The 24,223-nt window shown below is 41.4% G+C and overlaps 1 protein-coding gene across 1 annotated transcript in view; it reads right to left on the bottom strand.

Annotated features, from left to right (window-relative positions):
* DNAH11 (dynein axonemal heavy chain 11) overlaps positions 1 to 24,223 on the bottom strand; it is a 321,947-nt gene that overhangs the window by 19,840 nt on the left and 277,884 nt on the right. Inside the window, exons 69-77 of the mRNA XM_078059358.1 lie at positions 23,991 to 24,131; positions 20,514 to 20,684; positions 17,378 to 17,500; positions 16,132 to 16,325; positions 14,804 to 14,952; positions 13,823 to 13,950; positions 10,955 to 11,182; positions 3,679 to 3,870; positions 572 to 691 (exon numbers count right to left, since the gene is read on the bottom strand). Of these exons, the coding sequence (XP_077915484.1) occupies positions 572 to 691; positions 3,679 to 3,870; positions 10,955 to 11,182; positions 13,823 to 13,950; positions 14,804 to 14,952; positions 16,132 to 16,325; positions 17,378 to 17,500; positions 20,514 to 20,684; positions 23,991 to 24,131 (1,446 nt within the window). The remainder of the gene's footprint in view (positions 1 to 571; positions 692 to 3,678; positions 3,871 to 10,954; positions 11,183 to 13,822; positions 13,951 to 14,803; positions 14,953 to 16,131; positions 16,326 to 17,377; positions 17,501 to 20,513; positions 20,685 to 23,990; positions 24,132 to 24,223) is intronic.

The following is a 24,223-nucleotide window of genomic DNA, read 5'->3' as shown; positions in this document are numbered from 1 at the left end:
AACAGATTCGGATTTCATAGATAGGAGATGGGGCCCAAGACTCTGCATTTCTAGAGCACCTGGGTGGCTCAGTCGGTTAAGCATCCGACTCTTGGTTTCAGCTCAGGTCATGATCTCAGGGTCAAGAGACGGTGCTCCATACTAGGATCTGTGCTCAGCAGGGAGTCTGCTTGAAGATTCTCTCTCTGCCCCTCCCCCCACGTGCATGCCAGTGTGCGTGCGTGCTCGTGCTCTCTCTCTCAGATAAATAATAAATCTTTAAAAAAAAAAAAAAAAGATTCAGCATTTCTAACAAACTTCCAAACTCTGTGACAGTGGGCAAGAATATATTCACAAAAGGCTAAGATTCCTCAATAATATTTAAGAAGTCTTTACATAGTAAAATTAGTTAAAAAAATTCTTACTTGAGGGGCGCCTGACTGGCTCAGCCAAAGGAGCATGTGACTCTTGATCTTGGGGTTGTGAGTTCAAGCCCCATGTTGGGCGTAAGAGATTAAATAAAACTTAAAAAAAATTTAAAAAAATTCTTACTAGAATTTTCTCCTCTGTAAAATGAGTTATAGTGTCTTACCAGAGATGGATTCAGGAATTCTTCCAAATATGCCCGACACAGTTTGCGATCCCAGTCATCTGTGATGTGGCCCCCATACATGATCTCACCAAAGAGGTAACGGAGGTCTTCCCATGGGACCTGGGAGGGATATCATGCAAATGTTCATTTCCAGGCCCGGTGCATCTGCCTCACAGAGGCCAATTAGCAGTACACGCCTCTCTCCAAGCCCCTCTAACACCGTGTTCCCCCAAATCCCCATCAACAGGAACATTTAAAAGAGGTTCAGGAATTGTCTGGGCTTCTCCTATAGAGTTTCTTGACAGAATTACATTCAGGGTGTTTTAATACATTCGGTGAAAATTCACTAACACTGAACTTTTCATGCAGATTTTAAAGCAATTATTCCTAGAACATGCCATGCAGGGAAACTTTATAAATTCAAAATCTCATCCAAAAATCCAGAAAAGGTATTAGTTCGCAGGGCCTTTGAGGTATGTCATGTTTTTATGATCTGACTGGCAGCAGGTTTTATGAGCTCATTTAGGCAAATAAAGGAAACCTTATATGATCTGAATTTGGGGTATATTTAGGATATCATCCCCCTGCAAAAATCCAGGAAAACCGATCCCCTTGCTGCAGACTGATTTGAGGGCTTGGTTTATGGCACGACTGGCCTACTCCATGACTGTTCTAAGGGCTCCAACTAATGACTGTACCATGTGGTATCCAAGAAATAACGGTATCTCCTCTCTATTTGGCTTAGCAGGATTTGAAGCTGCTCTCTGCTACCCTTTAGCTTCCTCTGGGTTTGCAAAACATGCCAGTCTGTGATGAAGCCTTTCCAGACAGGAACCTTTAAACCCTCAGGGGCAGTAGATTGCCTCCCAACAGTTCAAGTAAAAACTTAATTATAGCCTTCATTGGTTGCATGATGTGACAGAACAAGTAAAATTGCTTCAACTATTCCAATGCACTGGTTACAAGTTTATTTGAATTTGAATAAATGAACCTCAAAGAGGTCTTTCTTTTAAGCCCGTCTGAGGTGAGTGAGGAATACGAGAGGAGTGAGTGGACTGAAGGAGGCTCCCTGAACCACCACGTGGGCCCTTTCCGTGTCGCCCTCATGAAATGGATGGGCAACAGAGACCACGTGGGCCCCTTCCGTGTCGCCCTCATGGAATGGATGGGCAACAGAGACCTCTCCACTTCATTTCTCTGAGTGCGTTCTTGATAGAATAGTACCTGCTGTGTATTCTACCATCGGATATGCATCGCCCTCAACATTTTCATCAGCTAGGGTTCTATTCTTTTCAATAACGGACTCTTCTTCCCCCAAATCCTGATCCTTGTTTTTAACATATACCTTCCTGAAAAGGGCATTTTGTACCACCAAACTCCGTGAACATAACCTAACTCCCAAATCCTGGTCACTGGCTTCGCCATACTGGTTTTTCCACGTGTGGTGAATGACTCGGGTGTAGACACCTGAGAGAGGAGAGAGCATTCAAAGCCAAGAGCTGTGTTGCTCCTGGAGTGCCGGTGGGGGGTGGGGTAAGCAGCACAACACCATTCACTTGGGCCACCTGGTTGCCACATCTCGGGATGGGAGAGGCAGGGACAAACAGAAGTCCGCTCCTCTCTTTCTCCCCATCATTTCTAACTCGACAATGTACAGGATTCAGCTGAAATGGGATAATATTCCTTGCCTCAGCCTCAGGGGACAGTTACAAAGGACTTGTATAAAAGGATTAAGTGGTCCATTTCACTTTCTACCTAGAACTATTATAATAGTTTTACCTGTAACATTTTACATAAAATGTGTTAAGATCAACTCAAAATATTATGTATTACGAAGATCAAAATATGCTCAAATTTTGTATATTTAAAAAATGATAGCTATGCAGGTGCCTGGGTGGCTCAGTCGTTAAGCGTCTGCCTTCGGCTCAGGTCATGATCCCGGAGCCCCAGGATCGAGTCCCGCATCAGGCCCCCTGCTCAGTAGGGAGTCTGCTTCTCCCTTTGCCCCTCCCCCTGCTCGTGCGCGCGCTCTCTCTCTCTAATAAATAAAAATTAAGAAAACAAATTTTAAAAAATTGATGGATATGCAATGTTGGTCATCACATACTATATCAAAGCCACTTATTTTGGATACAACTTGCTCAAAATAGGTTCCTTAGGAGAACACACCCATGTTATACACTAAGTGTACATACTCTGATAGCAGTCACATCACCTTTGAAGCCTGAGAAGACTTATGTGGCAACAAAAATTGTAACAGTTTGGTTACCAAAAGAACATAAAGCAACTCTCTATACACAGAAACACAGATGAGTCATTTTAAAGGTCCTTTACAGAAAGTGTGGCCCAGAGCGTAATACCTGGTTTGGATAAATGTTATCTCAATTTTAACAGCTTTAACTGAATGGGAAAAGTTTCCTTTATGAGGACTAAGCCAGAAAATTCTTACAAATGGTTCTTCCTTTTTGAAATCCAATCACTGGGTTTCTAAGAGTTTACACAAATGTTCTTGATGAAGCATTCCCGTTCCCATCTGTAAAACACATTTTAGCTATGAAATAAAATCATTCATCTACCTTTAACTTCCAATCAAGGGGAACATTACTGAGAAAGTCACAACAAGGTGGCATCCTTAATACATAATAATGACATATGCAGGAAATGCACCATTATTTATACATGTGACGTGCTGTAAATTGCTTCCATCATAAGAACTAATTGTAGTGATTATTAATGCAGTGTTATGAACTGTCAGAATTGCTGTATGTAATTACATTTGTGCAAATGCTTCATTACCTGCCTAATGAATCTGGCATACATGCACATGTAAACCACTGTTTTTGTTAACATAATGAAGGACATTTTTTTTTTTTTTTTGCACTAAGCTGCTATGTAGAACTGGCTTGACCTATCTTATGAAGTTCGAGCATCCACTGCTGGAAAACCTTTGATCTGGTGTATTTTCACACTTGGCAGAAGATGCATATACAGTGTCAGCTATTTCAATAATAGCTTCAAAAGAGAAATTATGGTCCATTTGATAGTGGCCAAAGACTGACAGATTCAGTACACTCTTTGGAAGAGGTTATCTGGCCACCGGCACTTACGTGAGGGTTTGCCTCTAAGTAGTTGTAGAGGACGTTGGCGCAAATGGTGAGGTCTCCAGGACTGAAGGGGTAGCTGCGGCTCCAGCCCCGGGGGCCAAACCTCAGTCTCCCGGCCACACAAGCATGGAAGTAGCACAGAGAAAAGAGGATGCTTTTAAACTCCTGCTCCTTGGAGCACGCCTCAAGTGTATCCTGGGAGAAAAGGAAAATATTTGATTATCCTTCTGCACCCTTTCCAAGGGCAAGGGTCTGCATGTTCAATGACCTTGTGTATAGCTCCGAGGGAGATCTAGGACAGGGGTACCATGCAGTTTGAAGCACGGCTGCCTATCCTATCAGCACATAATAGAGGACTGACCTTTTGGCGCTTGCCAGTCTGTTAATTTAAGACGAATGCTTTCACTTTGCTTCAGTTATTTTACCGAATGCGTCTAAGTTCGCTAGAAAATGACAAAATTCATTCTGAGCCATGATGATACTGCTTGACATCATTTTCCCCTGCAAAATTCTCCTTGAGAAATCTAGCTGATCAAAGGACACCACCTTCGTTTCATCAGTGTAGCAGAATACTACTTAACCCCCAGCCCTTCACTTCCTCTGGTTTCAGAGTCATACAGATTACCTGGGCACATGGCCACCCATCAAAAAACCATTTCCCATCTCCCGTTGAAGCCCAGATGTGCCATATGACCAAGTCCTTGCCAAAAGAATTTGAGCAGAAGTGATGTGTACAATTTTCATGTCGTTTACTTGAAAGGAAGTTGCTTGCCCTGGGTGTCACTCTTTTCCCTTCTCTGTGGGCTAGACAGGAGGATGACCAGACAACCACGGAAGCCACCCACGAGTGAGTTCCAGGGGAGACACCTACCAGCTTGGGTGTGCAGCTGAGCTCATGAAAGCTGCCAGTTATAAGTGAGAGACGTCATCTTGTTTGGATCACTCTAATTATGTAGTCTACCTGAGCTAATACAATCATCCTGACAAATGGTCTCCTTCCAATGAACTTAAAGTAGAATTCATTGCTGGATGGAGAGAATGGCATATGGAAGGCGGGAAAACACACCCTGTAGACTAGATCTCTAACATTTTTTTGAAATTGCAGAGGGAAAATTAAATCCTGGCATGCTGGTATGGTTATGGCTCCCACCGCCATAAAATTAAAAGGTGAACAACAGCCATCCAGTCTCTGTCTTAAGTAAGTAGTACTTTATTCTCAGCTTCGGCAGTTCTGTGAGGCAAACAAGGACTACTTCAACTGATGTTGGGCAGTAGAGGAAGACAAGGCCAAAGCTGTACCTTCTTGCCTTGTCCTTTAAGATGGCCCAATTATAGCCAGTCTGCATTTAAAATGAATCTGACAACTTGGGCCATCTATAAAGTGTATTTAGCACCTTTCAGGTGGGAGTTCAGATCTGGTCTCCCAGGCAACTTCTAGTAAAAGTCTAAACCAAACCAAGACTAGACTTGTTCTCTTGTTCTAAGACTAGAAGAAGCTTTTCAGTTTCTTTCTGTCTCACTTTCATGAGAATCCAAGGTTACTACTAAATACAGTTCTAGAACTGGCCAGGCCATCCACAGTGCAGACCCAACTAAATCACTAGGTCATTCTTTTTTTAAAAAATTTTATTTATTTATTTGACAGAGACAGTGAGAGAGGGAACACAAGCAGGGGGAGTGGGAGAGGGAGAAGCAAGCTTCCCGCCAAGCAGGGAGCCCGACACAGGGCTCGATCCTAGGACCCTGAGATCATGACCTGAGCCGAAGGCAGACGCCTAACGACTGAGCCACCCAGGCGCCCCTCACTAGGTCATTCTAAAGCATTAGGCCATTTCTAGGTAATTTATGGGGCTTGAAGATACACAATCATTAAACATAACATTTCCACAAACATGAAATAAAAGACAAGTTCGTGAAAGAATAGAAACCATATAATTGGAATTAATCTTGAAGAATATAAAAAATGTATTAGTTTTAAATGTAAGAAATTTCTAGGAGATGAAATAGAAATATCAAACTTTTACTTAGGAATTATGATCTAACAAGTCACCTACCACCTCCCTGAATAACATATAGTCCACAGAAAACCAAGGTACTACAATAACCAGTACATTAATTCCATAAATAATTCATATAATGGATTTAGTTTTATCCTCAACGCTAAAAAAAAAGAAAAACCCAAAAACTTACAATTTGGGCACCTGGGTGGCTCAGTTGGTTAAGCATCCGACTCTTGATTTCAGCCCAGGTCATAATCTCAGGGTTGTGAGATCAAGCCCTGCTTTGGGCTCCATGCTGGGCGTGAGAGCCTGCTTACGCTGGGAACCTGCTTAAGATTCTCTCTCTCTCTCCCCCCCCCCTCTGTCCCACCCCTACCCCACCCCCCCTCAAAAAAATTACAACTTAACGCCCATTTCTTTATGCTCTGATAATATAAATGCCACTGGAAAAAATATGAATCAAGTTTTTCTAATTAGGAAAAAGTATGAGTCTACCTAACATTCTACACTTCAGGTCAGTTGTATTTTTACAAACCAAAAGATGAGCAAATTACTATCAGAAAATACACAAACAGCACTGTGAACAGAGAACAGGCATCCACACTCACGCAGATGAGAGTTTTACATGAGCAACTACCAGTTATTTGTTTCTGCTGCAAATCTTAGAGAAAAAGAAATCTAGGGGTGCCTGGGGGGCTCAGTCGGTTAAACGTCCAACTTTTGATTTTGGGTGGGGTCATGATCTCAGGGTCTTGGAATTGGGCCCTCTGCACTGAGCATGGGGCCAGCTTGGGATCCTCTCTCTCCCTCTGCCCTTTCCCTGCCTCCCCTAGCATGTGCTGTCCCCCTCCCAAAAAAAAAAAAAGAAAAGAAAAAAGAAGAAAAAAGAAATCTGTATCTTATTTCAAAAATGTGGTTATTATCTGGGTATGAAAGGAGCCTAAACAGTACTCCCTTATGACATCTTCTTTCTTTCTTTGGTTTTTATTTTTTTTTAATTTTTTAAATTTAAATTCAATTAATTAATATATAATGGATTGGCTTCAGAGGTACAGCTCTGTGACTCCTCAGTCTTTTTTTTTTTTTTTAAGATTTTATTTATTTGACAGAGAGACACAGCGAGAAAGGGAACACAAGCAGGGGGAGTGGGAGAGGGAGAAGCAGGCTCTCCTCTGAGCAGGGAGCCCGATGCGGGGCTTGATCCCGGGACCCTGGGATCATGACCTGAGCCAAAGGCAGACGCTTAATGACTGAGCCACCCAGGTGCCCCTCTTTTTTTTAAATTAACATATAATGCATTATTTGTTTCAGGGGTGAAGGTCTGTGACTCATCAGTCTTTTTTTATTAGCATATAATGTATTATTTGTTTCAGGGGTGCAGGTCTGTGACTCATCAGTCTTACACAACACACATCTTCAAGAGGCAGGTGCTACTGAGCTGAAACACACAGGGAGACAGGACCCTATAAGAAATGCTTCTTTACATCTTGATCACTTAATGATTGCATTTATATAAATAAAGGACTAATATTAAACTTGTTCATTATGAACATACATATCAAAGTTCAAAGGTAAATTCTGACTTGGGGGTAAGATTAAAAATAAAAATTTAATTGATTTGAACAGTAAAACATGCAAAACAAAAACACCGCACGGGAACAGTTCATTTGTCCAGATCCCTTGAGTGCTTTTCTCATCTGAGGAGGGCGCCCAGACAACAGAAGTGATGACTTGGACTTGTTTCCCTAACCCAAAGGAGTACGCAAGGTAGACGGCATTCATTACCCTTTGTCCGTGTCGCAAGCCTCAGCTACATAAGACCGTGGCAGCAACACAGAGCACCCAGGATGATACAAGCAGCCGTGGCAAAGTGGGAAGCCTGTGATGCAGATCACTAACTGCCTGTCCGAAAATATCCTGTTGCTGACTTTTAGCTGGGCATACGGCTGCCCAAGATAAAGTGGCTCTTCCCAGCCTCTCGTGCAGGTAGGTAACACAGTGTGACTACGTATAACCAGTGAGAGGCAAGGAGAAGTATTATGTATTCACTTGTAGGAAGCACCTTAAAAAAAAAAAAAGCAAATGTGTGCCCATGGTCATCTTCTTTGTTTCTTCTTTCATCCTACTGTCAGGAACATGGATATGGGGGCTGCCACCCGGGACCCTGGCAAGCCCATTCCAGAAACAGCGAACTGTAAAAGAACTAGATTGATGACAACTTCATGTGACACAGTGAGCTCGGAATGACCTACCTCCAGAATTCTCAGGTGGCACATATAGTTCTTTAACTTTTTTTAAGCTACAGTTGTTTCCTACTTCTTTCACAGGTAGCCAAGCATAATTCTAACTGGGAACATACTCACAGATGACCAGGGAGTACAGGTTAATACCCTTGAATCACATCATCTGAATAAAACCCACATTTTATTTTCTAACATAATGACAAGTCAACATTCATAAGACTATTCTAAAATTTTTAGATTTTCTTTAGAGTTTTTGTTGGGTAGGTTTGGGCTGTAAGAGGTTTGATAGGAAGTTTATTTATTTTTTAAAGATTTTATTTATTTATTTGACAGAGAGAGACACAGCGAGAGAGGGAACACAACAGGGGCAGAGGGAAAGGGAGCGGCAGGCTCCCCACTGAGCAGGGAGCCCGATGTGGGGCTCGATCCCAGGACCCTCGGATCATGACCTGAGCTGAAGGCAGCTGCTTAACGACTGAGCCACCTAGGCGCCCCAGGAAGTTTATTAAATAAATAACTTTGATTATCTTTGCTTTTGCTACTTCTGATCAAATGTAGTCTTAATATTTCAGAGGATCCTTTCTACTAGATAAATATTTCCCCTTTAGGTACTTAAGAGTCTTTCCAATAGTTGTCATCTTCAGTTAATCTAAGTGGCTTTCTAGGTAATAGTCAAAAGAATGGATACTTTCATAAATAAACTAGAACAGGGGAAGGGATTCATATATAGGTTTTGGGGGATCTATTCATCCCTATCATGATATGCAACAAATTTCCCAATGTGCATTTCCCTGGGGAGAGTATCCGTGGTTTTATCAGATTATCAGAGAGGTCCTTACCCACCCCCCCAAAAAAGCTGACGGACAATTGGGCTGAGGCATATTTGATCATGATATGCTCACTTTTCACAAATACAGATAATTGTCCTATGGGTTGGATAAATCCTATTTAAATGTATTAAATTCCTGTTTTGTATTTACTTTGGGAAAGAGGTTGAGAATGTCCTAAGTGGTCAGAAATTATCAACTGAGGAATAAAAAAAAAAAAAATACATGCCTGCCATGGTTCACAAAAGAAAACATACTGCAACTATATAATACAGTCAACAAGATTTCTCAGTGCCTTCTTTATACAGTCGACCATGTTTATATAGGCTATAAATTAACTACTTAATTAGGTAATTAACTGTATTCTTCAAAACTGTAATCTTAGGTGGCCAATTATTATAATTCCTTCATAATGTTGGCTTGAGTATTGGCCCAGAAGATACTAGTGAAGAATGATAATATTTCTAACAGGAGTCTTTTTTTTTTTTTTTTAAGATTTTATTTATTTATTCATAAGAGACAGAGAGAGAGGCAGAGGGAGAAGCAGGCTCCCCGCTGAGCAGGGAGCCCGATGTGGGACTCGATCCCAGGACTCCGGGATCATGACCTGAGCCGAAGGCAGACGCCCAACCATCTGAGCCACCCAGGCGCCCTAACAGGAGTCTTAATATACCAAACCATGTGCATTTCCTCTTTAGGGTTCATTCTACTTCTCCTAATAAGAATACTATTTCCTGGGGTGCCTGGGTGACTCAGTCGGTGAAATGTACTCCTGTCGATTTCGGCTGGGGTCATGATCTCAGGGATGTGAGGTGGAGCCTTGCATGGGGCTCCGTGCCAGGCATGCAGCCTGCTTAAGATTCTCTCTCCCTCTCCCCCTCCCCTCAACCCCTCGTTTGCACTCTCTTTCTCTAAAACAGACAAACAAAATACTGTTTCCCAAGGGTGTCTAAGAAATCAGAGGGAATGGCAACTCAGAAAAACAACGACAAAGGAAATTTGTTTGAAACATTTGTTTATGATACAGATGTGCTAATATGCATAAGGAGAGTAGTGATAATAGGAGTGTTTATGTTTGTATTAATTTATTTATTTTGGAAGGAAATCAAAGTATAAATAAGATGGCAACGTGGATATACGGCGAGAAGACGATTTAAGTTTACTAACATCAAAAGCAGATCTAAAACACTGAATATTATACTGGAACTCTCCCCAGGTCATTACTGTTGTTGCTGTCCTCAGTCCCAGCAACCAGAGTAACAGTGGCTTCTTCTCTTCCCGTGCTAAGAGATATTGGTCTGCCACGTTTGTCTTCGATAGCAGGCTCTTCAGAAAGGAATGTAATTTATTCTCCTTAAACATGTAGCTGCAGTATTTTTTTAAAGATTTTATTTATTTAAGAGAGAGAGCACATGTGTGAGTCCGAGTGAGGGGGAGGGAAGGGGAGAGAGAGAATCTTTTTTTTTTTTTTAATTTTTTTATTGTTATGTTAATCCCCATACATTACATCATTAGTTTTAGATGTAGTGTTCCATGATTCATTGTTTGTGCATAACACCCAGTGCTCCATGCAGAACGTGCCCTCCTCAATACCCATCACCAGGCTAACCCATCCTCCCAGCCCCCTCCCCTCTAGAACCCTCAGTTTGTTTTTCAGAGTCCATCGTCAAGGGGAGAGAGAGAATCTTAAGCAGACTCCATGCCCAGCGCAGAGCCTGACTTGGGGCTCCATCTCACAACCCTAAGATCATGACCTGAGCCTAAACCAAGAGTCGGATGCTTAACCGGCTGAACATGTGGCTGTAGTTTTAAGGCAAAACATAGATTTTCTAGTCCCTGGAATAGGGAACGGCAGGGGGATACTTTCAAGAGATTAAATCAGGGCACCTGGGTGGCTCAGTTGGTTAAGCGACTGCCTTCGGCTCAGGTCATGATCCTGGAGTCCCAGGATCGAGTTCCGCATCAGGCTCCCTGCTCAGCAGGGAGTCTGCTTCTCCCTCTGACCCTCCCCCCTCTCATGTGCTCTCTCTCTCTCTCATTCTCTCTCTCAAATAAATAAATAAAATCTTTAAAAAAAAAAAAAAGAGATTAAATCAGACACTCAGATTTCACTTCATCCCTCTGCACGAGATGCATGAGTAGCTAATGGCCCCATGGTTTTGTGAGAAGACCCTGACTTTGCCCTCAGACCAGGCTTCTGTTTTCTTACCTGATCAAAGTTGTAGAGGGCAGCATGCAGATTGGCCAGCATTCCTGTGGGGGGTTCATTAGTAATTTTAATGGAATTTTCCAGGAGTCCTTGAGGGATGATGTGTTCTTGTGGTGTAGCTGCAGATTCGGCACTCATGAAAACCCGATAATCTCTGTGGCTTCCTTGGCTGAATCTTTCGAGGAGTTTCTCCAAGGTTCCTAGCCACTTGGCTACCAAATGGACATTCTGAAAAAACAGTATGGCTTATAATTCTAGTGAAACTGAAGTAGATTAAATTATGGGATCACAATATTTTCCTATATATTAATGTGTAGAAAACTCAGAGAACCAGGATTTAATTTTTCCTGTATCATCATGTTAGGGAACAAAACAAAGCACCAAAACACGACTGTACGGTGAACACGTGTAGGGTTCCAAATCACCACAGCTTACCTTTGCAAACCCAAATCTCCTTCCAACACACTTAGCCACTTCCAACACCCATCAGTCACCTCTGACATGGAGTTCCTGACACTCTTCTTTGTTACAGTTCAAACTCAATTATGGAGACTTACCTGGTTAGTTTAATCAAGGATAAAAACTAAAAGCCAGAAATGTACCTCATCACCCATTTCATTGTTTCTGATACCAACCTCCTCTACTCAGCACCTACTCATTAGTATGTGAACTCCAAAGGATGTGAGGGGTAAACGGCTAGCCGAAAAAGAAATCACTCTTTGTTAAGATGCTCTGCGGATCCCTGATAGGTTAATTTCCTTAAACCTAGAACTTTCAAAAATTATGAAAGAAACAAATGTCACCACCATCACTTCTTGATTTTCAGTTTTATGATTCACAATCCTCCAACCCTCCAATCCTAAACACCCGTGGAGTACATGGTAGTTGGTGTGGTGAGAACAGTGTGAAGGCCCTGCCCTCACACGCTCTCTGGCTCTGGAGACGTCCTTATTGTAGTGATTGCAACATCACACCTGGGAATATGTAGTTACTTCCAGCAAAGAAAAACATTTAATATTATAAAAGCTACAAAAAACCCGAAGAATAAAGGCAAATCGGGAATGGAATAGTAATGCAGGTACCTTTCTTTGAAACAGTTCTGTTGTAAGAAGATCTATGCCAATTTAGTTGTTCACATTATGAGGCTTTTTCTTCCTTTGGCAAATACTGAACATTGGTGGGTATCATAGCTGAACTGTGTCCCCCCAAATTCAAATGTTGGAAGTCCTAACCCTCAGTACCTCAGAAAGTGACTGTATTTGGAATAGGTCTTCAAAAAGGCAATTAAGAGTAAATGCAACAATTAGAGTGAGTCTTAGTCCAATATGGCTTATGTCTTTATAAGAAGAGGTGATTAGGGGACACGGACACACACACACACACACACACACACACACACACACACACACACACAGAAGGGAGACCATGTGAAGACACAGGGAGGAGACAACCATCTACACACCAAGGAGAGAGGCTTCAGAAGAAACCAACCCTACTGACAACTTGATCTCAGACTTTTGGCCTCCAGAACTGTAAGAAATTAAATTTCTGTTCATTAAGCTACCCAATGTGTGATACTTTGGATTGGCAACCCGAGCAACCTTATACAGCAAGTAAGGGCTATGAGTTTCCCGCCCTCCATGCTTGCTACTAGATTATAGCGAAAGCACTGCTCACACCTAACTGTGCCACTCACACAAGCAAGCAGAAAAAACAACAATAAAACCTATTTTGCAAGCTCAGATACGACCTATCTTATGGCCTACAAGACCTTACTCCAGAAGTTTACTTGAAACAAATATAAGGATACTCTAGGCAGTGACTTTGGAGTCAAGGAACAGAAAAATCTCCAAGTGAGCCATCCCTGAACACGGGCACATTCTGGAGTCCAGCCTGAGGGTTCTTGATCCTTGAGGATCTTCTTGAGGCTCTTGGCTTTGACATTGGCTAGATTCTTGTGCCCACTTGTCCAAGGGCAGTAATGCCCGGGCAACATTTTTAGCCAATCCATGTATCTTGGAAACCACCCATTTTGCCCGTGAAAATAGATTTTTAATAAATCCATTATGTCAATTCACAAGCCATCTGGTGTATATCTGAGACAAAGCTAGACGCCATCCTGCTATCTCTGCACTAGTTTTGTCTGGCATATGGGCTTCTGATAAAATGCTAGCTAAACCTCCCTTGAAGGGCTCTACCTGATCACAGTAACTGACCACCATAGAGTCTGGTTAAGAGCTCATTAGCATGAGCACACATACCATATCAACCTACGCGGATATAATTTAACGTACATTACGAACAACTTAACAAGTTCCCATTATGCTAGTCTCCCCTTTATTCAAAGTCCTGCTTCTCTTTTGAATGGCAAAGAGATACAGAAACCTCCAGAAACTGGGACAGCCACAGGCCTGGGGCCGAGCCCCGCGTCAGGCTCCCTCTCCCTCTGCCTGCCACTCCCCCTGCTCGTGCTGTTGAATAAATAAATGAAATATTAAAAAAAAAGATAAAGCAACTTGCAAATGTAAGGTATTATGACAATGGCGTTGGCAATCTATACAAGCCTGTTTGTCCTGAAGCACCTTAGAATGTTCCAGCTATCTGTAAGTCAGGAGAATAAGAGGGTTCCCTCTAATATTTTTAATTTTAAAGCACAATGGCTAGAAAATCCCTCAAAAGATGATGGCTATCCTTGTCAGCTGAGTCTCTTAACACCTGTGGAGGGGTCACCAGTACTGAGAGAACACTGAGGACTCTGCAAATCACCATCTGTCAGGAGGAAGGATCATTCCTATTGGCCTGGACGACTCTGCACCGTCCATCCCTTGGAGTCATTCCCAGTTTTTTCCAAGAAGATGAAACACTCACTTGGAGGATGACCCAGTGTCCTCCTTTGGAAGCTTTCTCCAGGGCCTTTTCTGCCACCATCTCCTGACCTTGTCCTAAAGACACGTTGTGGAATTTTCCCGAGTCCATCGTAAACCCCAGTCTTTTGCCTGTGGGAGCATACAACATGGTAAGAGGAAGGGTGAATCAAGGAGAGGTGAGAAGAGTCTGGAATCTTGTGTCTCATGTCCATCTGTGGTTACTGCTACCACCTTCTAGGCCACTTTCCTGAAGAATCCAAACTCCACTTCTGTTGTTCCAACAGGCAGCATTTTGCGCTCTCAGCAGCGGCCTCCTCGGGAGCATTAGCAGAGCCTGTGCAAATAAGTTCCTCTGGTTTTATGGTAATGAAGCTTTTGACATTTTGATAGATGGCAAGTATTGTTATTGAGCTTTATTAACTCTTGCAGGAGTAGCAAAGCATTGCCCTCATAAAAACGAGCAACATGTGGTAGCTATCACATCAGTTTTTGAACAAATAGGCTCACTGGGGAAGTGCAGGAGCCTCTCACCTTGTGGCCATGCTTGAATCGAGCACAGTCAGGTCTCAGCTCTGTTAACCTGGCATTCTCGGTGCAGGCTGTGCAGAATAGTAATCCAAAGCACAAAGCGACAGTGCCTTGCACAATCGAATGGGCTTGCTCTAATGACCACTATTTAGTCACAGGGGGCACAAGATTACACTAGAATGGAGAAAATTGCCCTCTGGCCCTTACATAGTCAGAAGGTGGAAAACAGTACAAAAGAAACTTGCATTATGCCAACCAGAGGAATGTTCCGTTTGAACATTTCTTCAGACCACAGTGTTATTAGCCTTACATTTTCCATATACTCCATCTCCCACAAATGAAAAAGAAAGAAGGAAAGAGAGAGAATGAAAGTAACTAGCTATGAACTGAGAGAAAGGTTGGGTGAGCACTGGGTGAGAGGGAGGGCGGGAAGGCAAGCCTCCGGGCCCCTCACCAAGGATCTCTAGGTCTTTAAGGGCGTCCACCCCTGGAGACAGGATGAAGAAGATGGGCGTGGCCGGGCTGCTTTCTTCAAATGCTTTAACTAAATCCACTCTGGTCCTCCCCACATAGTTGGCACCCAGTTTTTCCTCCACGAAATTCCTATAAAAGAGGATAATGTCAAAGACATGATCAGCGCTCATGACCTTAAAAAGGGCCACAACTTGGATCAGCTTAAATCACAGGCACAGGAAGGAAGCAAACTACGTTCATTACGTGGGATGTTTTCGCGGAACAATACGAATCCAGCTAGATTTATGCATCGGTGTCAGTGAAATCCCTTCCTGCTTTAGAAGCTCTGAAAATCAGAAGCCTACGTTCCATTTTGGGGGCTACTGAGACCCCCCCCGCGTACCACCAGCTGCCTGCGTATGGCTTTGTATCCCCCAAAACTCCTGCCAGATCCCCCATTACTTATTAACAGTTCATTAGATTTGCCACAGTGCAATTTTCCGGCCTGCTGGGTTTCTCATGAATATACAAATGCTTTTCGGGGTGTTTCTAATATAGGGAAGCTCAATTAAGCAGGGATTATTTTCCCGCGGTATCAGATTTAGCAGAAAGTAAGTACTACTAAGCAGAATTAACTTGTAAAGTAGGGCACGCTGAGGCATCTGCAAAGGGGAAATTAGTTGGAGAGAGTGGAGGAAAAGACCTGAGGTGTATCACTGCTGTTGAACGAGGAGCAGAAAAGGAAGGAACCTGAGAACTCTTTGGTGGGTGAATTCAAATGAGAACATGACTTGCGTGAATTAAGCAGCATATTACCATTTAGAAGCCGAAAGGGCAAAGAAAAAGGACACACGGACCAAGACACAGACAGGGGTTCCTGCTTTAAATTGCATTGGTTGTAAAGTTATAGGACTATTAGTGTCTCCATGAAAGGAATTCATTTTTGTTTGATGTGCAAAATCGTCGGAGCCCAAATGCTACGGCTAAATAAAGACAGTGGAAATTGCACCGGGATAATGCATGCTCCTAGCCTCTGAACTCTGCTGACACCCATCTCTCGGGCTAGAATATTTCCAGAGGTTCCCCGTCTCCCCTCCTGATGTCAGAAGCAAGGTTTTCAGGAAGGACGGGCTCAGCCTGACGACAGAGCAGCACACTGGTTAGTGTTCCGCGAGTTTCAACAATAGTAATGACGACACTATCAAAGCTGCAAGCAGCATTGTGGCTCATCAGCAGGGACCACAAATGCCTCCACCAGATGCTCCCCGCCCCCGAAGACTAAGTCTCCTCTAGGTCAACATGTATTTCCAAAAATGCTAACTGCCCCACCTGAGAGCATATGTCATTCTGTCGGGGCGCACTGCTCTCAAAATAATCAGCTTCTGTACCAAACTTTTCTTCTTCCATTCTTGCGGCAACTTCTCTTTCTCTGGGCACTCGGATTCCGCCCATTTCCTCCACTGCTTGGCTGATCCTTCCACATCTCGGTCTATGCCTCGAAATTCTTCCAGGAGGGCTACTGCCTGTCATACAATGGGGCACAGATAGGACGGGGGTAAATAGCTTAGAGTCTGAGAAAGAGACTAGTGGAAGTATCGAATCCTCTGTGAACACGCTGGGCTGGAGAGTCTTCGTTTCCTTGCCGGATGTACTCTCACCCTTTCCTGCCCTGCTAAGAGGGTGACCAGCGAGGCTTATTGGAACTCAACTCCCCGGTTCTCTGGCCTGGTTGGGTTTGGCCAAGAGGAGGCACTGGCCAGAGACTGGAGGGCTGGAGGAGAGAGACGCGAGGTTATCCCTTCCTCAGCGCCGTCCCTGTGGTGACGTAGGTTGGCAGTGCTTTGTTCGTAGGTCACAGCTCCTATAGGTTGGCTCTCTCCCCTAACTTCATTTCTCTACAGCTTCAGGAACTACTCCTTTTCTTCCTTTTCCCATCCCCATTCCTGGCTGATTCCCTTAGTCTTCTTCCCATACGATGAAAATATACTCTTTCTTAAACTTTTTTTATTACCCCTTTGAATGGGCCATCTGTTTTCTGCTGAGACCCTGAGTGATAAACAAGTGGACTTGAATTTGTAATTCTACATAACCTAATAAAAAATTCTATTACAAATAAGCCTAAGTATACTCTAAAAAGAGGGATAATGGTTATTTTCAATGGACAGAAATTTTCCTTCTTAGAAAAAGAATGCAGCAAATACCATATGTATGTTAGCATACAACAAGCATCTTTAAGGAATTCCAAAGTCTCGGGGAATAAACTCTTTTAACAGTAGGATCTTCTGACCAAAAAATGAGGTAAGAATCGGTACCTGGGGTTGACGAATAACTTTTTTCTCTACAACATCCTGTTCTGCTTAAACAAGTTATAATGAGAATAAACTACTGTGTTGCTGTATGATTAACAAAAGTATTTGGAAAAAGTGGACAATATTATAAAAAAAAAGAAAGCAAACCTGATTTAGGTAAATTGACAACAATGCTCATATCAGTTCCTTGACTTTTACCAAAGGTCCTGCAGAATATATCTATTGAAGTAAGTTTTAGAAAGTGAAATACTGTCTTCTTCACCTACCTTGAGAGTACTCCATGACTGAGTAGTGAGGAAGTCAACAGGACTCAGGTAAGTGTGTTCAACTGTGAATCGAAGCAAGAAATCCAATTCCAGAGGGTCTATCTCTTTCTTTCTCAACAAAATCTTGAGGATACATAAATTGAAAAGGGTCATTTAGTTTACATCAAAATCAAGACACAGGAGGCAGTCACGATTTAACAGGATGAATAGGCAGGACCAAGTCTACTGATAATTCCTATAGATACCTATCTGTTCTAAAGCTGAAGTAATAAATCTCAGATTATGCTCATGATCTCAAAACCTTGACTGAAAAATCTAGTAACAAATAATTATTGAAGACTGCTTTTCTCCCCCCAATTTTAACACATGCCTATTAGCAAATTATTTGAAATATACATTCATATTTAGTCTTTTGCTGTTAGATCAAACTTGTCTTAAAACTTGTAACAGGGCGCCTGGGTGGCTCAGTTGGTTGACTGCCTTCGGCTGAGGTCATGATCCTGGAGTCCCGGGATCGAGTCCCGCATCGGGCTCCCTGCTCGGCGGGGAGTCTGCTTCGCCCTCTGACCCTCTTCCCTCTCATGCTCTGTCTCTCATTCTCTCTTTCTCAAATAAATAAATAAAATCTTAAAAAAAAAAACAAAACCTTGTTACACAAATTGGGAAAGCCTCAGGTGGTAATGGACCAAATTACTAAACAAAAGGTAGAACCAGTATTGTAATTTAGCCCTGATACAGAAATTACATCTAATAAATTATGAGATATATGAAAGATTTTTTTTTTAAGAGAGGTGGGGAAGGGGCAGAAAGAGAGGGGGAGAGAGAGAATCTTAAGCAGGCTCCACGTGGAGCCTGATGAGGGGCTTGGGCTTGATCTCACAACCCTGAGATCATGACCTGAGCTCAAATCAAGAGTTGGATGCTTAACTGACTGAGCCACCCAGGTGCCCTGAAAGAATTTTCTTAAATGTGAGATTATATTAAGAAAAATAGGAAATTATTGTTTTATAGATACAACTAAACAAACAGTATAAATGGAAATAAACTTTAGATATCTGCATTAAAAAAAACTGGTTAAGTCCATAGAACATCTTAGGAGGTAAGAAGGGGGGATGAAATATTCCTAACTTTCACATAAAAATTATAATACCATATAAACAGGTAAAATGTTTGAGTTTTATGCTATTTTAAAACTCTAGGTATTTTCAAAGTGTATTATGGGTAGTAACACATTAAAAGGATATTTTATTCTATTGATTTTCTTAATTCATTTCAACAAATAATTGCCATGCATATACAAAGCTTTGATTTACAAAAATTGTCAGGATTTGAGATGAGCTATAATTTATCTCTGGCTTTCAAGGAGAATTTTTTTTTTTTTTTAGACAGAGAGTGTGAGTGGTGGGGGAGTGGTTGGGGGAGGGAGGAGCTGGGGGAGGCGAAGAGAGAGAGAGAATCTCAAGCAGAGTCCCACTCCTGCTGAGCACAGAGTCCCACTTGGGACTTGATCTCAGGGCACTGAGATGATGACCTGAGCTGAGATCTAGAGTTGGATGCCTAACAGACTGTGTCACCCAGGTGCCCCGAGGAGACTGTTTTAAATAGATGATGTGCATACATGTGTGTGCATGTCATATAGTCTCAATCCTGGCTTTTTACTGTTAATGAATACTATGTATAAAAACAATTTCATTTTGTAGTGCCTTGCTCCGATTTATCACATACATTATGAAGCACCTACACCTATATATTCTTTTTTTTTTTTTTTTTTTTTAAGATTTTATTTATTTATTTGACAGAGAGAGAGATAGCGAGAGCAGGAACACAAGCAGGGGGAGTGGGAGAGGGAGAAGCAGGCTTCCCGCCGAGCAGGGAGCCCGATGTGGGACTCGATCCCAGGACCCTGGGATCATGACCTGAGCCGAAGGCAGACGCTTAACGACTGAGCCACTCAGGCGCCCCTACACCTATATATTCTTGAATAACCCAAAGGAATCTATAAACACCGAAAGTATTGAAAGTAATAGTTTGCATTGTTAACAGCAGGTATTTATAAAATGCCTTCTTTGGGTGAGGCACTTTGGAGGGTACAACACACACCAGGCATTAAACTTCCATCTAGATTTGGGTTGATAGAAAAAGTTATACAGCAAACTAATGAAAGGACAACATGCTTATTTCATCTAGGCATTCAGTCCTCAATGTTTTCTTCTTATCACGGGCATCTTTATTTAAAAATTTTTTTTTTTTTTTAAGATTTTATTTATTTGCTAGAGAGACAATGAGAGACAGAGAACATGAGAGGGAGGAGGGTCAGAGGGAGAAGCAGACTCCCTGCTGAGCAGGGAGCCTGATGTGGGACTCGATCCCGGGACTCCAGGATCATGACCTGAGCCGAAGGCAGTCGCTTAACCAACTGAGCCACCCAGGCGCCCACGGGCATCTTTATTTAAAAACAATCTTTTGCTGGGGCACCTGGGTGGCTCAGTCGGTTAAACGTCTGACTCTTAATTTTGATTCAGGGGATGATCGGGGCTGTGAGATTGAGCCCTGCGTCGGGCTTCCTGCTCAGTGGGGGGAGTCTGCTTGGGATTCTCTCTCCCTCTCCTTCTGCCCTCCCCCAGCTCCCACTCTCTCTCAAATAAATAAATAAAATCTTAAAATCTTTTGCTGCAATCCATATTAAAAAAAAGAAAAAAGAATAAAAGGATAGATCTCACTAAAGATGGCAGCGTGAAACCTGGAGCTCTTTTACGCAGTCACTGGTTTTTAAAGGGACAGAGAGACTCCTAGGACCATCTAGATCTGGACTCATAATTCTGATCTTAAAGAATCTCCCTGGTAGTACCCGGGAGGCTCTGCACAGGACCTGAGTAGTGAGGAGGAGGTCTCACTGATCTGCTTTTCAGGGTGACAGCTAATGTGGTCAGCTAAAGTGCATACCCACCCAAACCAACACCTCAGGACCTACTCAAAGGCTGTCATATGTCCCAGTTTCCCCTGGGAAATTCAAACTTAACTCAGGCTACCAAGGGCTTCCAAGAAAGGTGTCATGTCTCCCTTCAGTGGAAGTAAAGCATATAATAAACAGAGGTATGGGGCTCTGGGGATGCTTTCAAGTGACGGATTTCCTTACCTGAAAAGCCATCTGGGACAGGAAGATGAGCTTGTCCCTCTCAAACAGCGCCTGGCTGGTAGAGAGGAAGACAGCATAGGTGATGTTCTCCATGAGGATTGAGACGCGCCCCTGCACGTCCTCCACCTTGTCAGCCTGCTCAATTGCTCTGAGGAACAGCATGTTGAAAGCCTGGGGAATTTAAAGTGACTGGTAAAGGCTGGAAACTAATATGCCTGATCTCTAGCTAGCCCCAGACACAAAGTAAACATGTGGAATCCCTTTGTGCACGTTTATGTTTAACTTTATACAAAACTGCCGAACTGTTTTCCAAAATGGTTTTAGCCCCAGACACAAAGTAAACATGTGGAATCCCTTTGTGCACGTTTATGTTTAACTTTATACAAAACTGCCGAACTGTTTTCCAAAATGGTTTTACCGTCTTGTGTTCTCATCAGCAACATGAAAGAGTTGCAGTACGGAACCTGTGCTAATGCTTGTTACCGCCGGTCTTGTACAAGTGTGGCTATTCTTTTTGGTCTATAATAATACTTCATTCTGCTTTTACTTTGCATTTTTCTGATGAATATTGAGCATTTAAAAATGTGCTCATGGGCAGTACACATAACTTAGCATAGGACATGTCTGTTCAAATCTTTCATTGTTTGAGTTGTCTGAGTTGTACAAGTTCTTTATACATTCTGGTATAAGTTCATTATTAGATACATGTATTGGAAGGAGATTTTAATAGTACATGGCTTGCCTTTTCATTTTCTTAATGTCTTTTGAAGACCATACATTTTTAATTTGGTAAGATTCAGTTCATCATTTTCTTTCTATTGTATCCTAAGAAATCTTTGTCTAACCTGAAGCCCAAAGATTCTCTCCCATTTTTTTCCCTAGAAATTTTATAGCTTTGCTTACTTATTTTGAGTTAATTTTGTATAAAGTGGGATGTAACGGTTAAGGTTCATTTTATTCTTTGTGGATATCCTGTTTTCTCAGCACCATTTGTTGTAAAAACTATCCCTTCTTCGTTGTCTTGGTATCACTGCCAAAGATCAATTGATCATACATCTGTGGGACTACCCCTGGACTCTGTTATCTATGTATTTTTCTTTAGGCCTATTAGTATAGGTTTCTAATAAGTGCTGAAATCATGTACTGTAAGTTTTCTAAATTTATTCTTCTTCAAAATTCTTTGAATTTCTACACAAATTTTAGAATCACCTTGCTGATTTCTACTAAAAAAGCCTTCAGAGATTTGAGATTGAACTGAATCTATAGATCAATTTGGAAAGAATTGGCATCTTAGTAATATTGAGTGTTCTAATCCATAAACACAGTATACCTCTCCATGGTCTAGCTCAACAATGTTTTGTAGCTTTTAGCACATGGATCTTGTCTTGTTAAAATTATATCTAAGAGTTTCGTGATTTTGGAAGCTATTATAAATAGACTGAGTTATTAGTTTTATTTTCCAATTGTTTATACCTCATATATAAGAACAATCGATTTTGTATATTGACTTTATATCCTGCCATCTTGCTAAAAACTCACTTCTTAGTCCTAGTAGTTTTGTGGTAGATTTCTTAAGATTTTCTACATACATGATTAGGTCATTTGTGGGAAAAAAAAAAGACACTTTTTCTTCTTCTTTTTAAATGTCTGTGCCTTTTATTTTATTATTGTACTGGCAATAACCTGCAGGGCAGTTCTGAATAGAAGTGTTGCGAGAAGACATTGTTCTGATCTTAGGGGAAAGCATTCAATTTTTCAACATTAAGTATAGTATTAGCTGTAGATTTCTGCAGATGGCCTTTTTCACTTTTAGAAGTTACCATCTATTCTTAGTTTGCTCAGTTTTTTTTTTTCTTTTTTTGACCAGGTGTTGAAATTTGTCAGATTCTCTGTCTGCATCCAATGAAGTGCTCATATGGTTTTTCTCTTTTGTTCTATTCATATGAAGACTTGTGTTATTTTTTAAATGTTTAACCAGCTTGCATTCCTGGCATAAATTCCACTTGGACATAATATATTGTTCTTTTTATATGTGGCTGGATTCAATTTGCCAATCTTTCCTTGAGAAGTTTGGCACCAGTGTTCATGAAGAGGTCTGCTCTGTGGTTTTCTTCTCTTGAAATGTCTTAGTCTGGTTTTCGTATTTGGGTAATGTTGGGTTGATATTACTGATTTAATTTTATTACTCTTTATACAATGTGGTTGTTCCAAAATCCAACCACTCTGTGCTTCTCAGAATTTCTGCACCTAGCTCCATATTACTAGAAACCTGCTAGTTATTCTTGACTCTTTTCATTATTGCCCATATCTAATCCATTTCCAAGGGCTGATTATTCTAGCTTCAAACCATAGGTCAAGTCTATTCACTTTTGAATCTTTTGTCATCAGTCATCTGCTTCAAACCGTTCAATGGCTCCTTTTTGCAGACAAAATATAATCCAAAATCCCCCACCTGGCAACAAGGTCTCCCATGATCTACATTTTCCCACCTCTCTAGACTCCTGTCTTGTCATCTTCTCCCTCACTCATTAATTACCCTCCAGCCACATAGATTCATTTACCATCTGGAATCCCAAACTCTTTCATGTCCCACACATCTTTGTTTTCTCCAAACACTCCATAGGTGGCTAAACTCTATAGGAATCAACTATAATGTCATTTCCTCTGAGAGGCCTTCTCTGAGCTAAGAGTGAAACAGTCCCTCCCATCCTTATTATTCTCTCTCATTGTACTTATCACTTTTACACACACACACACACACACACACACCTATGTATCTCCATTCATATCTTTTTTTTTTCGGAATTGTACACTCAGCACAACATCTGGCATGATGATTGATCTCAACAGCTATTTGTTTAAAAACTGAGTGACAGAATGAATGAACACTGCCCAGAGGCACAATGATGCAAAGTAAAGAGCATGGCTTTTGGGATCACAACCATGAGTTCAAATCCTGCCTTTTACCATTATAATGTGAATTCTTGGGCAATTTATTTAAAATCTGAAGATGTTAGCTTCCTTTTCTTTTTTTTTAAATAGGGATACAATAATATATTGAGATGTTTCATGCATAAGAATGAACCAAAGTATGAAAATGTCCGGTATGTAATAGAGTGACTTAATGAATAGTTGTTCTCAATCTTTCTCCTGTTCTACCAAAATATGAGAAATCTTTTATAAGACACCTACATTTTCACAAAGTAAAGGAATCACAAGGAGAATTCCCTTATATATAATAAACTCAAGACTCGGTTTAAGAACAAAAACAAATGTATTATGATGCCACATAATTTAATTATTTTAAAATGAAAATCATAAATAAAAGTTCCTGAGAAAATGAGGATTTTTTTTCCCCTCACTAGATCCTCAGGATTCCTTACTGGATATACTGATTGCTTAAAAATAAATTCTAAACTTCCAGAAACAGGTTGAACTCATGAAATTAAAAATTTTTCTTAGCCTATTCAGCATTACCTTCAAAGAGAACTGATAGATGGGGTTAATTTTTCTGAGATCATTAATAACAAAATAAAGAAGAGATGCTCTTGCTGCCACTGGTCTGTAACATTCTCGGGCCTCATTGATTTTTCTTTCATTTTCTTTAGCTTCAATCACCTATGGTGAGATCAAACAATGTAAGTAACTCATAACTTACTCTTCATATTCTTTATACTTACCCAGTTGATGGAAGGGATGTATCTGAAATG

The sequence above is a fragment of the Halichoerus grypus genome, chromosome 12, assembly GCF_964656455.1.
Source record: "Halichoerus grypus chromosome 12, mHalGry1.hap1.1, whole genome shotgun sequence".
NCBI lineage: Eukaryota > Metazoa > Chordata > Mammalia > Carnivora > Phocidae > Halichoerus > Halichoerus grypus.
Note: the sequence above shows the minus strand (reverse complement) of the source record. Positions and strands in the feature narration are given on the sequence as shown.